General features: G+C 43.9%; 1 protein-coding gene across 4 annotated transcripts in view; it reads right to left on the reverse strand.

Moving 5' to 3' along the window:
• Positions 1 to 15,669, reverse strand: part of cadm3 (cell adhesion molecule 3) — an 85,980-nt gene extending 70,311 nt beyond the window's left edge. For 2 of the 4 annotated variants that reach the window (XM_051403806.1, XM_051403795.1), the window contains exons 1-2: positions 15,362 to 15,664; positions 13,597 to 13,754 (exon numbers count right to left, since the gene is read on the reverse strand). In XM_051403806.1, coding sequence (XP_051259766.1) covers positions 13,597 to 13,687 — 91 coding nt within the window. In that variant the 5' untranslated portion in view covers positions 13,688 to 13,754; positions 15,362 to 15,664. Of the gene's footprint in view, positions 1 to 13,596; positions 13,755 to 15,361 lie in introns of all 4 variants that reach the window. The other 2 variants (XM_051403785.1, XM_051403816.1) reach the window with 2 other exon arrangements.
• Positions 15,670 to 16,199: the final 530 nt, after the last annotated feature.

Genomic DNA, 16,199 nt, shown 5'->3' on the forward strand with positions numbered 1-16,199 from the left:
AACATGGTAAACACTTAACCTGTTAAAGATCCGCATGTTAGCATTGTCTTTGTGAGCATGTTAGCATTGAAAGCACCGGATACCAACCAGATTCCTGTATAAGTCAATATGTTATACAAAAGCTTGAGCAATAACTAGTCCATGTAAATTAAGTTCTCCATCACATCAAGGCTAACATAACAGAAACCATTACAGGCATCAATTTAAAAAAACTCACTGACTGTCTATGGCAATTCTCATTCATTCAGGTCATGGTAAATGAAAGGCAACTAGATTAAATGTCCTTGGCCCTACGGATGTTTCAGACTTTGAACTTGAGGCTTTTATATAGACATTTCATAGAAAACCAAACAGCAAACCCAGTTACCTTGGACATAGGCCTGAAATGATGTGTCATAATTTAAGAGATTATAAAGGAAGTTCTCTATCACACCTATTGCTATATGTATTGAGTTTAAGATTAATAAAATATTGCTGATGTAAAGTTTGAGCGCTCAATGATCTTAAATCATACAGATCACTGGAAGCCAAAGGAAACCTAACTTGCTGTTTGGCCGTGAAGATGTTTGAAACTGAGCTGAAGGTAGGTTAAAACCTCTCAATGTCCAGTTACACTGGATATACTATTTTTGGATAAGAATTACTGTCATTCATTTCAGTAGGTACTTGTCTGCTGTTCAAACCTATCTGTCCTATGATTCCTGCTAATAGGCGAGAAGACTGTTTCCCAAAAGACTGATATCCTCTGCTGGCCTTTCCAACTCAAATCTTGCATAAAATCTGCTGCATCGCTATATTTCTCTGTGGATAGATCTCTGCACTAACACTGTCATGGTTTGGGATTCCCCCTCGGGCCACCAGTACTCAAAAGTGTATGCAGTCATGGCTGCGCTTTGGGATAAATCATCCGACAAATGGCAGGTGTTGCATCACTGTTCTGTTTCTTGTTTTTAATGGATTTGCTTTTTTGACAGAGAAGATGTTTGTGACTTTACTTTGAAACTGCAGTATAAATAGCTATTTTATCATACTGTCTATCACGTCAGGCTTTCTAAATTATTAATATGTATCTTAGTAGTACCCAAGTGGAGCTCTATTTTAGTGTGTTTTCAGAAAAGAAAGAATAATATGCATGATGATGTTTGTCCTCCCTACAGTGAGGTGCTTTTTAAATGCAGTACATGACCCCAGTGGTGTAGTCTAGCACTCACAACGCATACAGTAAATACATTCACACACACACATAAGTCTGGGAATTCTAAAAGACTGGGTAGACTTTGTCTTATCAGGATCAAACTTGTCTGAGATTATTTTCTACTGTTTTCACAGTCCTTTATCAGTTCTGTCATTTCATATTTACATTGTTTTGTGTGTGGACATGCTGCATATTATATATAAGTTTGTTTTTTTAGGGGAATCTGCTCTATAGGATTATGAGTCGATATTGTACTGAGATCATGTGTTTCGTATGCTCGGATACATGAAGTTGTTTTGCTGATCAGCTGTGTTTTGACCCACATGAACATGTTTGTAGTTGGACGCGTGTTCCAAGCCTAGGCCGTACACTGTCTTTGGTCACCAAAGCAAAAGGTTTCGGGTGGGGCCGAGGAAAGATGACGAGAGCCTCTCTGCCTGCTCTGCAACGTTTGTTCAGTTTGCTGTCACATCTCTCGACCTGGGGTTCGCAAAGACAAATTGCTGAAGTGAAAGGTTTGTCACAAAACTATATTGTGACATATCATTGCTTATTTTTGAGTGGGTATACTTCTGGAGTTTTCTTAATGCGTATACGCCACTGCATGAGCCACTGCAGCAACATTAATCGGATATTTGTGTGTGCATGTCTCAGAATGTGTCCCTATATACAGATAGAAGCTAATGAATATTAAATGGGGTATTTATGAGTCGTTAATGGAGTAATTGTTTTACTGGCATGTCTGTGTGTGTGTAACAGTATCACTAAATACATAGCCATACATAGTCAATTGCTCATATAAATGTTTGACAGTGTCTCCCTGATACATTTTTTTTCCGTTATCAGGTATTTCTTGATTGAAATTGAAGGTGTCAAGCTTGATTCAGGTGAAGCTTTCGGTTTTCATTTCAAACTGTGAAACATCAGTTGACTGCAGGGAGTTAAGTGATTCAACTCTGACAGGAAATTTGATAGCAGTAGTTTATTGAGAAGGAACCAAATTGGAAGAATGACAATTAAGCAAGAGAGCAAACGTCGTCCCCCTCCTGCCTTCTGTTGTCAGTCCTTCTCTATGGTAGCATGTCCCCTGTAACCACTGGTAGTTGTGTCTACATATGCTGTGACAGACGTCTATTGTTTAGGGAATATGTGCCAGTCAATTTATGACATGCTGGCCGGAGCTAATCGGAAAGTGCCAGTAAAAATGATTGGATTTCTGAAGATGGAATTACTGCACGTCTTAACGGGTCGGCCATTTAGCTGATGCTCTTAATCGGAGCCAAGCACAATGACTGAGCAGATACTGGAAGAGTCCAGTGTCTCAGCCAAGGACACATTTATAGGACACACGGTTACAGCGGGGCTCAAACGTGTGACATTTCAGTTACTGTGCTGTCTCAGCCAGAGCTGTAGACGTGTGATTTGTGACTTGACTCTGGCTTGAGTGCTGTGAGACTTGACTAACATTAGATCTGACTCCTTAATACTTCATTGGACTTGAGTGTGTGTGAATTTGTGCAGTAAAACAAGTATCAGTCTTTACTAAGTTACTAAGTTTTGACTTAGTAAAATGCAACAGCAGTACAGAATTAGCTGCACTTATTATTTCTTATTTTTCTTGATTAATTGGTAAAATCTTTCCTAGAGCCCGAGGGGATGTCTTCAAATTGCTTGTTTTTTTTCCAACCAACAGTCTAAAACCTAAAGATATTTGGTTTACTATCACTGAGGACAAATAAAAGCAATACATTTTCACAAGTGGAGAAGCTACAGAATGTTAAATATCAAGCCAATTTATTTTCTGTAGTTTGATTTATCAATAAATTGACCAAATGTTTCAGCTCTGTAATTAATAAGCCAGTCTCATGAAGGGTGTGCATATTCACACAGCTCGAATATCTACTTATCAAGCCCATGCACTGAAGAACTTGATGTCAGCTATGTGTTAGATTTAACACATTAACAAAGGAAAAAGTGTGTTAATAGCCAGGCTTTAAACTGAATTTTTCAGTTTGTTTGACTTCACTTGAGACTAAGTCTGAACATCCTTGACCTGCCTATTGCTTATTGTTATTATTACTATATACTTATGAAATCAACTTCTTTGCATCTTTTGCAAATGTCCTTGATTGCAAAGTTTACTGTATAACTAAATAGATATTTCAAAACACATAGTTTATATCAAATTAAAAGGTCAAATCCATTCATGAAGTTGTAAATGAGACAAAATTCAACCAAACCAAAATAAAATCTACTAGCTATAATGGCTATGTGTTGGTGTACAAAACTTTTCAACTGAATTCTTAAAATATGATTCCCTTTAACTCAATGGGACGGTAGGTCACGCCAGGCTGCCATGGTTTTCATGTTTGGTAAATCAAGGTGTAACACACAACCGTACGAGGAAATGTCAGCATGTAACAGTCTTGCCACCGGCAGATGACCCTATGACGTAAATGAACCTTCCTTTTTCTCTTTGTCCTTTCAAACAGAACCCCTGTAAATTGTACTGGGGCGTTGATGAAACCAGGCCAGCCCTGACTCTTTCTGTCCCCGAGGGGAAGAACCAGAAAATGTCACTGAAACCTTCAAACAACAACAAGAAGATGCTCTCCCAGGCACACACCATCAAGTGCTGTCACAAAGGCAAGCGTGACACCTCCCATGTACAAGTCTATATGCATCTCCTCACTCCTGCCTGTGAAGATATCAACCTGAAAATAGCTCAGTGAAGTTGAACACTGAGCCACGTTAAATAAATCACAATAAGTAGAATAAGAGGAAAAAAAACAGAAACGCAGAGGATAAACTCCTTCTTTGGTTCACAAATCAAAACAGTTTGCCTTGAGGAAGTTCGACTGCATTATCAAATTCTCCCTACAAGGGACTCATCAAACATACAGTAGCCTGTGTAAGAGGCTGATAGTCGTCACGCCTCGGGCTGCCTGTATGAATGAACAGCAGATAAGGGCGTGTAGCTCATTAACTCAATTATATCGTTCACTTGTGCCGTCTGCCGATGTATTCCGCAAATGGGATCGAATTTGCCAGAAGATATGAACTCATCTTCATTGACACACAGGCCATAGGAGAGTGATTGTACTGTAAATATACAGAGAGGGGGTTTTCCATTCAGAAACTAGACCACATGGGTTGAGCCTCCCAGCAGGAGCTTTGTCAATAAATCTGTCCTTTAAAAACGCAGATCCATTTGTTGAAAAGAAGCAGAAAAAGCCAGAACAATCAAAATAGCACTCGACATGCTGCGCCCCTCTCAGTGTGGAAAAACAGGAGATCTGGCATGCACTCCTCAATCCAGCCCCGCTGTTTGCTTTTGATAGCAAAAGTCATAATGACATTCAAGTACTCACCAAGCTGAGAAGTGAAGAAGCGACAGAAGGAGAGAAATGGAGATAGAGACAGAAAAAAAAAAGAGGAGAGAGCGCATGTGTGTGTTCGCACAGTGCTTGTGGCAGTTTATGAGCGATGTGTAAGCTACTGTACGTTGTAGTGTAGAATGTGTGCGGGGTCGGGTGAGACATAAGTTGGTTGGGTGCCAAGTGGTGCAGCTAGCTGCGGTGGAGACAGCAGTGTTCCACCAAAACCTAAGTCTGTTAATAAAGTGTGTGATTAATTCGCGCTGTGTCATCCCCCCCCCCAAGCACTCCTTCAACAGAGAGGCCTTGAAGAGCCATTTAATTACTCAGCACTTTGCTTGCTAGGAAATAGAGCATCCCTGGTTGGACACCACCTTGTGGGAAAAAAATGACTGTAAGCATTTTGAAAACAAATCAAATTCCTACACTGTATATGCAGAAGTGGTTTGCTGTGTTGGGAATATATATGCATGCACTGGCTGGCCTGCTAAACACACACACTTATGCGTACACACAGATACCTAGGCCGGGCACACACACACACAATTTTACGCCTGACAGTCAACAGCTTGGCTCACAGGGGTATTTTTGTTTAAGTAAAGACTAGAAGGCCTTCAAAGCTCTATTTGAAGACCTGTGTATGTGTGTGTGTGTGTGTGTGTGTGTGTGTGTGTGTGTGTGTGTGTGTGTGTGTGTGTGTGTGTGTGTATGTGCACGTCTTCATGCATAAATATGTACATAAGCTTTTTCTTAAATTGTTTCTGTGAGCGTGTTAGCATCTGTTTACGCATTTGTGTGTGTGCATCTCTGAGAATGTGTGTCTATATGCTTTTGTCTGTGTGTGTGTACCAACATACAGTCAAGGAGTTGCGTGTTCATTGAACAAGGAGCATGTTTAAGTCTGCGTGAGAGAGAAGCCGGCTGAAAGACAGAAAGATAGAGTGTGTGTGTGTGTGTGTGTGTGTGTGTGTGTGTGTGTGTGTGTGTGTGTGTGTGTGTGTGTGTGTGTGCAAGCGCACCAGGAAATCTTAATAGTCTGCCTAGAAGGCTGTGAGAAAGCGAAGGGAAGGAGAGTGAATCAAAACATGCGTGTGTGTCTTTTTGAGCTCTTTGGCTAAGGTGTGTGTGTCAGTGTGTGTAGTAGATTTCTCATGCAGGGATAAGCAGCTTAGGGAAGGAGCATATTCTTTTCTAAGTAAATCTCATTAATTTTAATTAGCTGTATATTTAGCCCATACACCTGGATTGGGTGTAATTCCGTTTGTATATATAGCAACTACTGAGCAGAGCAGGTGAAATGACTCAGGTAGCGATTATATTGCCGTAGCTGCCTCACATTTGCATAATGTGCTGTTTTTGATTGTGTCGCGTGCCTAAGGAGGATATCACAGGAAAATATGCATTCCCTTCATTTTCCCATTGCATGCTCTATGTAGCGCGCCATGGCTCGTCCTTCTAAACGTTCACCTCTTTTCTCTTGTGTGTTTTTTCTTCCTCCCTCTCTCCCCACGCTGTTTCTTTTCATTTTCTCTCCGGTCTGTGCACCCCATCATTAAGAGTGTGCCCGCTTTTTTTTCTTACTACCCCTCCTCCTCTATTTCCCCGGCCCTTGTGTTCCCTTACTGTATGGATTTCTCTTGTTCACGTGCATGCCTCTGTCTTTCTCCCTCTGTCTCCCTCGCCCTCCCTCCTTTCCTGGGTAATCAGCTTATCCTATGTGTGTCCAAGCCTCTATGTCTGCGTTCCTCCTCTCTTTGTTTCGGATTCATTCAGCAGGGAGATTAGAGATGCCTATTTGGTGCCTTTGTTTTCAACCAGCGCGGTAGCACAGAGTTACACCGCACGGCGATGGCCTCGTCATAAAAAGCTACATCCACTCATCATGTGCTCATCATACCCTGATCAATGTCAAGAGCCAGATGCAGAATAAATGCCAAGGCGGTAACTGTCCACTGGGCGGTGTGTGTGTTTGAAGCTTCCACCTGTATGACTGTTTAATTGATCGGCTGACCTTATTTAATGTTTAAAGAAAAGCAATATATTCCCTGCACCAATCATCACTGGAAAACATGAATGCATCACTCTTTACAAAAATCCAAGGATAAAAGAATAAAGCCAACAAGCTTTCTGTTTAGGAATCTTTAAACGCTGATTACTTCTATTCCTCCACTTAAAAGAAAAGGTGTGAGCAGCAGATCTCATGAAAGGGAAATCATAGGTACTGTAGGTAACAATCATTGCATTCACCAAGTACAATGAAGGCACTCAAACAATGAACATATTAATTGTGTTAAGTGAGTACCTATCTTAAGGCTGTGGCTTTGGTGAAGAAACATAATCAACTTACACACAAAAGCACTGGAAGAAAACTTAAAGTGTTATGCAAGGGTAGAGTGCATTAGTGTGTTCATTTTAATTAGAGTGTATTAAAATGTGCTGTCTGTGTGGATATCTAGGATGAGAAAAAACATGCTACTACAGTCATTAAATGCACATTACGCTCTGAAAGTTATCTGCTCCTTTAGACCACCTACAGAGGTGATCAAACCTCAGCCAGGCGTAAACAAGCCAGTCCACACAGTGTGTATTCACTTCTTGCAAACAGTGCAGAGAAGTTTAAACTCACTCCAAAGTTTACCATCCACTCAGCTCCTCCAAAGACACCTATGGTATCACTCGCCATTCCCACCAGTTCTCACTGCTTTTCTTCTTCCAGAGCAAACTGCAGCAAAAAAAAACACACGTCATCATTTTCGTTGCCTTCCAGGAAGGACTCATAAAAGACGACCTTTTCCACTTCAATGAAAAGTAAATCCAGCCTCTATAGTATCAAGTCTAATGATCCTACACCCGTCATGCTTGTTCTACTTGACAATGCAACCTCCCAAACTACTTCCCCACATTGCATAGGGCGCATGAAAAATTTTGATCCAATTACAATGCAGCCATAAATGAAAACACATACACTAAATGCCAGGTACTGTATTACTGCAAAGGATATTCAAATAATACAAACTGCATTTTAATAGCAGTCTGTATATGGTAGCTATGAGCATTCAAGCAGTGTGGTACAGTGTAATTGTGGGGCATAGGGAGTGCAGCAGTGCAGTAGAACCATAAATGCACTCCACTGAGCAGTAGCTGTCTTACAATACAAAAAATGTAATAATGATACCATCCAACTGTTTTCAATGCTATCTCAGTACACAATAAACACCTCAGTGCCCATAAACATACAACTGAAACAATAAAAAGTATACTATGTATAGGAAACAATATTTAAGACTATATACCTGAAGAATAACTTTGTAACTAGCACTCACTTTTATCACTGTGATTGTTAATCAGTCAAATTTAGTCAAAGCTAAAACTATCAAAAACTTTGTTGCATGTGTCAAGACAGGACACAGCCTTGAGGACTCTGTCAGTCTGGCTGCTGATTCACTTTGACATTGGATCAGCTGAGAGTATTTGGAGAACCGCTACACAATACTCACCAACCCTGGTTCTATATGTTACAGTACTATGTTAGAAGCTTGATAAGACTCACCATCCAGTGAATGGAAACTGATATCCTCAGCAGAAACCAGACCAGAGAGAATTCCCAAGACAGCACACAGGTGAATTAAAATGGCTTTATGGTTGTGGTATCAGCGATAAGATCCCCCAACCCCCCTGCCCCCAGACACACTCCCTATCACCAGCTGAAGTGATGGCATCATCAGAAAGAGGCAATAAACAAGAGCAACCTCTGCTCTTTCATTGGAGGAGCTCCTGCGCTCAGGGGGAACCCTTAGTACTCAGACTCAATCAATACAAATGCTGCGCTTTACAGCCACGCACTTGCGTCTTCCGGCACCCCGTCATAGTTAGGAGTTTCACACAGCGCAGTGATGGGCTTCAACAAACAGATACACCTCCCCAGGAAGCCCTTGGTCTGACCAACCGTGCATCAATGACAGGATGGGTGACTTCCACCCCCGCAGCAATCAATTAAAACCCCCATCAACGAATCCCGCAGCTAACAGGAGAAAAAAGGGGGTAAGGGTTGGAGGTGGTGAGAGTGAGTGAGGGACCTGATCAAAGGAAAAGCCAGTTGAGTGCGGAGCGCAATAACGAGGGATGTTGTTGTCAGAAACGAGGTAAATTAATTTATTCCAAGGCTGGCGTTGTTATTGTTGTTAGGTTTGTTAATCTGCGGTGTCATTGTGAAGTGATGGTTTAAGGCTGACAGCTCTGCAAAGGCTGGACCCCTAATTTTCTCGACCCTGAGTCACTGCCGACTGATGTGTCTTTTAAGAGCACCTGAGAGGAAGCTGAGTGTGTTACTGCTTTGCAAAATCTCAAGAGCACTTCTCTCTTTCAATTTCTGAATGGCATTTGCAGTTATTATGATGCTAGCAAGAGAGATTGATCTGTTCTGATGTAATCTCACATTGCCTGAGTGGGCCTGGGTGGATGAGATCTGCCTCAGATTGATGAGGTCTAATGCAGTCTTGTATGGGTGCTCCTGATAGATCCAATGATACCAGCACGCCACTGCATCTTAATTCTGCTTAATTTAACCGTAAATTACTTATCAACACTTGTGTCTTGTTGAGCTGTGAGTTTCTCTTCCTGTCACTGATGCATGTGCAGTGTTCCAGGATGTCTGAGGAGCTATATGAAGATAACATGAAGACACAGAAATGTGCATAATGTGTGATGCAAATCATCCCGAGGGCTCTAGTGCTCATGGTTAGAGCTTTGTTGGGAGTTTAATCAATCAGCCACAGCGCCTTAATTAATCGGCATGATGAACAGGAGAAATAATTGGTTTTCTGCCAGATGTGAATCTGTTGCAAACTAATGCCAGCCAATCAGGATCCAATTTATAATCACAAAACTGATCTGAACGACAAAACACTTAAAGGATCAGAGAAAAATAAACATACAAGACAATGGGAGTAATATGGCTTTGGATTTAAAATTCTGATAGGACACAGTTGCTAGGAGCTCTTTGTACTGAGTGTATTTTAGATGCCTAATTGGATCTATATAGTGTCAGAATCATCATCAGTCTCATTGATTGACATCTAGGGTGTGAGTTGGAACATGTCACTGCCTTTTTTTCTTTAAAAAAACAAACATATTGCTAATTAATTGGCATGATCAGCAAGAGAAGAATTAATTGGACTCCTCCCCAGATGTTTATGAATGAATCTGCAGAAAACTAATGAGGGGTGTCTGGTTTCCATTGAAGCAGCAGATGTCATTAACTGCAGCCCACACTGACAATACAGATCTGCCCAACTCCAATCAGACCAGGTAACCAGTGGCTGAAACAAATGGAAAAGCACTGGACCCAGTCAATAGCCAGGGTCGAGATTGGAAACCACTGGTTTAGGCCGGCGCCAGCGGAGCCAAATGGAAAAATAGCTTAGGCCTCTTATTAATGTCACAGTGGCTAGGCGGTAATTCCCTCAGGCTCTGTGTACCTCGGCTTGTTAATGAGTCACTGCTTATCAGTCAGCCTTGTTAACAGGCAGAGGCCTCGCATCCAAACCGCCTACTGCTATTGTGTGCTAGCCGTACTGTGTATTAGCCAAATGTTCCCCCATCTTGGCACACAGGAAGTCAACAGTAAACAACAGCAGCACACACAGGAAGTAGGCATCGAGCCAGCGAGAAAGAGCTGGTCCAGGGGGGAAGGAGCCCATTTTGTGGCAGGATAAAGTGAACCGCTGGCAGAGACACACACATGCGGAGCCCTCCCGCCTGTAAATCTTACCACACTAACGATTGGTCCACACTGCTCCCATCCTTTAATCCTTATTCATTATTGGTCTCAGCTGGAAGCATTAGGGCTTCATTCACTTATTCTGACCAGCAGAACTCGTCGAGGTAAATAAACTATTAGGCATGTTTCTTGTCACGAATGCAAACATTCTCCTGGGGTCTAAGATCAGGCTGCCGTGGAGTTGAGGGCCAGGTGGCTGATGGAAGGACGCAGTGCGCTGCTCTACATGCTGTTTGTTGAGTGCTCCAGCGGACGGACCCTCCACACTCCACAGCAGCCCCGAGGTAACTGGGTCAGCAGTACAGAACCAGGACACAGCCGGCCAATTGCATGCCTAATCTGTGCCCTTCTGAGAGGCACTTTCCATCCGAAGCGCATGGCTGCACATCCAGCTGTGGAAATGGATATGTCAAATGGCGCGCAATTAGTGTCTCCCCGATTCGTTCACTTGCTCTAAGGAAGCCTGGCCACAGATAAATCCAGAAAGAAACAGAGTCAGTGCAGTCCTTTCCCTGACTTTGACATGCATCAAATGAAGATGGGGCAGTGAAAGTGGGAGAGCTGGGGCGTCCAGGGCTGGCCAGGAATTTAAACTGTTGTGACATGCAGCCTGTTGGTTGCTGTATGATCATCAACCCCAAAACTCTTGGGGGAAGCTCTTTTTTCTCTCTTTCCTTGTTTAAATGATGAAAAGGAACAAAGAGTGTGCATGTTTTTAATTCACCGCAGACTGTGAGTGTAGCAGTGATGGGCAGTCAGAAGCACTCTGATGGCTCATCTGCTCCTGCATTGATTTGCTGAGCTAATCGTTTTTCCTCTCTGATACATAACATTGAATTATTTATGCTAAGTAGACCCTTCTGTTCCAGGGCCTCTTAGCATGGAGATCTCCATTATGACGGCATTATCTGACTGCCTGCCCCGCCCTACTCCATCTTCTACTTAACAGCTCTGCTGCTGTGTCACAACAACAACAATCGGACAGATCGGACAGATCGGAGCAGATGTGAGCGATGGACCAGTGCTCTGCCGCTTACACATATTTACTGCTGACACTGAACACCACTGTTTGCCACATTGCTCAAATGTCTGGAAACTATAGAAGAATGAACACAAGAATCATATATATATATATATATATACATATATGTATTGTTGAGTTTTTGGCACCATTCCTCTGTGTTGTATGTGAGGTTCCATAAGAGCTGAGCTCTGTGTTTGCCAGTGAGAAAGTCTATAAATTGTCAGCAATTTCTGCACTAATGCCACTAAGACAAATTCCTGTACTACGTTGATGGAAAAAAATATGCATTCTTATTCTGAGTAATGCCTTCCTAAGTAGCATAACAATTATAATTCCAAACTTGTTCAAATGTGATACTAACTGATTTCACAGCAGAAATGTTATTATTTTTGTTTCAGCGTAGTTGATATTAGTATTTGATTATACTTTGAAAGCAAAAATAAATGATGAAAAGACCTTGAGTACAACTTAACAGTTTACAAAAAGCACTATGAAACTGTTAAGCCAGCACTCCATCCCTGTTTCCTTTCTCCTCTCAATTGCACTCTTTGACGTGTTTTCTCATCTCCTAAACACTGTCAGACGTCCCAGGCTTAATTACTCTCCTTGACTGACATGATAATGTAAAACAGCGCTTAGGTGAAACCAAAGCAGGAATTGGTCATGCGTGGTCAGGCCTCCTGCTAGGCACACCTTAATCAAATGTGACGTGCGTCTGAATGCAAGCCAAAATCATTTTCGGACCCAAATAACGAACCGCTGCCTGGGCTTCAATGACGAGCTACACGGTCAGGGTCAGCACTCTGACGAGAGATTGATATTTCATCATCAGCGCCTCAATCTGGAGATTGTTTGTGCGTTTCTCATCTTCAACAGCTTTTGGGGGCCTTGACAGGCCTACATTTGCATTTGTTTAACGGTGACCTCATCATGGGTCCTTGGCACAGCCGGATTATTTCTCACGTTCTACTGCACTGACCACTGTGAGCTCACACTGACAATCCTCCACTTCCCTACATTTCATACACAAATGGGCAGAAACAAAAGAATGCATAATTCAAGAGAAAATAAAAACAGCTGACGTAGATAAACGAAGTGGAAGTACAGTAAAAGAGGTGCGTGCACTGGCATATCTGTGTGCATGCATGTGCATTCAACATGATGTATTCAGATTTGTGAATTTGTGTGGGTGTGCACAAGTGAGCACAAGGGGCCTCAGAGAATATATATTGCAAATGCAAATCAGGGAACGTATATTAGAAGCCTTCTTGCCTGCTATATCGTCTTACGCTTCTTTGCCAAACACTCAATTCAATTAAATCCTCACTGTAATGAGAAAATGCCAACAGGATTCTACCTGTGTCAATCAATTTTCTATGGATTGAGGGACAATCATGATGTGCCGTTTCCCTATCGGCACTGTTTGCCCTCTAAAGGTTGTATTACCAGAAGCCAGTCACTTGAGTGTTATGTAATTGGAAAAGCACGCTGGACAGTATATTCCTGTTCACTCGGTGCTCACAGCAGGGATGATATCATTACAAAGTGCTACCCTCATCAAATCCTCTCTTACCATCCGCTTTCAGCCGCACCCAGCTCATCACAAGTTGAGCTGTGGCCATGATGAGTGTCATGTGTCTCTACTCTATGTGTGTGGTAGGTGTGCACACTCCTGTGTTGCTACTTGAGAAAGTACAAGATGATTACTGCTTATCTCCAGGTTGCATGAACCTCTGACACAGATATAGTCAGTGCACATGTAAGACAGACAGCAAGATGCTGAGCAGGTGAACATAAAAGAAAGAATGATGCTTGAGTGCTTGTCTGCTTTCATGTGAGTGTATGCAAGAGACTGAAGATGTCAGGGAGAGAGAAAGGGGAAAAAAGAGGAAGCCACAGGGAAAGTGAGCTACCCTCAGCGAGGACCTGTAGTATGCATGTGAGTGGAGTCCTGCGCCCACGTGCAAGTCACGCACATTCCTCAAAAACAACAGCAGAAATTCCACTGGGGTCCGGGGAGGTGGGAGCGTCCCATGTGCTTATTTACGGCTCTCTGATTCCCTTGTCATAATACAGGAAACCAGGAAAAAGCCTCAAGTCAACAGATATGAGGCACCTCCAGAGACAGAAAGAGAGGGTCGGGGAGGTCAGGGGCCCAGGGACACACTGCGAGATAGAAAGAATAGGAAGCGGATAGATAAAGAGGGAGAGGGGTGCTTACCATAGACAATGTTGCTGTGAACCGCAGCAGCGAATAGAGCTGTCAATAAGCTGACACTCCATAATGCAGAGGGGGCTGATGGGAAGGCCATGGTCGGGTGCACAGATCCGCCTGTCTCACTGAATCCTCAGGAGGGCAGAGGAGCTCTGGAGTGTCACCTGCAGGGAGAGGAGTGGAGAGATAAAGAAAACAAGCAGGGCAAGCCGACTGGCCACTAATTGCGTCCCCTGCCATTGGTTGGCTGCTGCGGAATAACGCCTGGCCCACCCGTTACTCACGCGTTGCTCCATGGGTATTCATCGATCTGCTTGTGTCATACCATACTGAGAGGCGATTGAGACAGGCGTGGTAAAGGGGAGGGGACGGTGATGGAGCCGAACGGCAGAAGAGAGGGTGATTGTGTATGGGTGGCGATGAGGGGGGGAGAGGGGGAGAAGAGGAAGGGGGTTCATAATACTGTGAATACATTCATCCACTTTAACAAGCTGTGCGCATGTGGAGTGACGGAAAACGAGTGCTTTGGACAGCTCTAACTAACTCGCGCTAATTAGAAATAACTCAAAGGAACCTTCCCCCAGTTGGTCGTGAGAAAACAGGGGGAAAGAAAGAAAAAAAAACACCACGGCAGTAGAGAGATGCACCTGTCGCCCGCTGAGAATACTCGGTGCGCTTTGCACAAGACTGGAGACGTACAGACGTGCATAATAGCCGCTCAGGCACTCGTTCTCTGTGCCTCCCTCTCTTTGTCACACACACACACACACACGCACACGCACACACACACTCATTCCGACCCTCTCTTTCTCTTTCTCTCACGCACATTCCTTAAAATAGCAGTAGCCTGCGCCGAGGTGAGCCCTCGCTCCATCTGCGAAAACGCTCCCTCTTTGACAACGCTGAGAGGGGAACCGTGGCCGGAGTGTCGCCTGCGGGACGGGCGGACGGTTAGGGCGGGGATAGAGGAGTGGGGGTGGGGGGCATGAGAGGTGGGATGAGGGGATTGGGAGGGGTGGGAGGGCTGTGTTTATTGTTGCTCCAGCCCTTCCTGTTGAGTGATGGCGAGAAATGAAAACAAAACTGGAACAAGTGCATCCATGGGAAATAACCCGGACACTCTGGGCGTAATGTAACAGAAGTTCTCTTGGTCTGCTCTTACGTGAGGAGTAATAATAGTGATGATGACAATAATGACAATAATAAGAGCTCGTGGTGGCCTGCATCGCTGCGACGGACCGCGGGGGAGCCTGAGCGAGTGTTTCTCGGGTCGGAGCCTGGCTCCTAAACCGCTTCTCCCGCACTTGCAGAAATATCTGCTGCTGATGGGATGCGATTTAGAGACTCGTGTAAAGGCTGGGGAGACGTGGCCGCTGCACACAGCGCCTAGTTGTTGCTTTTTTTTTTTTTTTTTTTTGCAGAGCGATAGAGCCAACAGAAGGAAGGGGAGAGGAGTCGGGAAGAGCGCAGGCAGCCCGACAACAAAATGCATATTTAGAGTAAATTATAAAACACGGAGGGATTATACAGCTCTCTCCCTGGGCAGGCATAACGGATTACACACACACACACACACACACACACACACACACAAACACACACACAAAGCCACCTACCCAGAGTGCGCACAGACACATTCCTGGAGACGGAAAAGCGTCAGCACTGACAGGTGTCTCCTGTCCGCCCTACAGGCAACATCCTAACCCTGGACAATGATACAAACTGCGAAGCAATGCACGGAAATAACACACACACACACACACACACACACCGTTATATTCCGCCTCCGGACTCGGGTTTTGTTGGCGCTGGTCTCCAATAAGGTCCCCAGTAAGGTCCCTCCTTTGATGCGCAGCAGTCGCTTGTCCGGAGCCTCCTCTCAATCTGCTTTTGTCGACTTTTTTTTATCTCCTTGTTCCTTCTCCTGACTCTTTTGTTTTTCTTGCTTTTTCCTCCGCGCTCTCTCTCTCTCTCTTTCTCTCTCTCGCACTCTCTGTGTTTGTATCTCTACCGCTCTCTCGCTCTCTCTCTCTCCACGGCTGCCGTTCACTGCAGCAAAAACAGTCTGTCTGAAAGACGAGAGGGAGGGGAGGGGACAAGGGAGGGAGGGTTGGAGGGAAGGAGGGAGGGAGGGAGGGGATTTTAATACGATTTGGCCCGTACCATCGGGATAACAGGGCCAGAGCAGGGGCCTACTGGCTGAGAGCAACATGAAGGAGATGGAGCAGATAGAGAAGTGTGATCGCACCATACCGGAAAAATCGCCATAATGTTCCTATAATGCTCCACAGTGAGTCCACGCTGACCTTATCGGGCTTTGTGGTATTTTATTATCTCCTGCGGAAGCACAGTGCTGTAGGATTCCCCATGATATCTCCGCTCCCTTTATCATAAGGTTTGATATTGAGTAGGTCTAGTATTCCTCTTCAATTCTATCAAAGTTTCAGGCCTACACATCTCCTGAGCTGAAGCAGCGGAGGTCATCTGAACTTGATAGTCGCGCTTCTCAGTGGCCTGTGATGTTTCTTATCGTTGATATTATAGAGCTATTACCCCTATCTCGTAGATAGGCCCGCTGCTATTTCCCGTAGGCCTGATCATTTGCAGTG

This window comes from Dicentrarchus labrax, unplaced genomic scaffold (genome assembly GCF_905237075.1).
Source record: "Dicentrarchus labrax unplaced genomic scaffold, dlabrax2021, whole genome shotgun sequence".
Taxonomy (NCBI): domain Eukaryota; kingdom Metazoa; phylum Chordata; class Actinopteri; family Moronidae; genus Dicentrarchus; species Dicentrarchus labrax.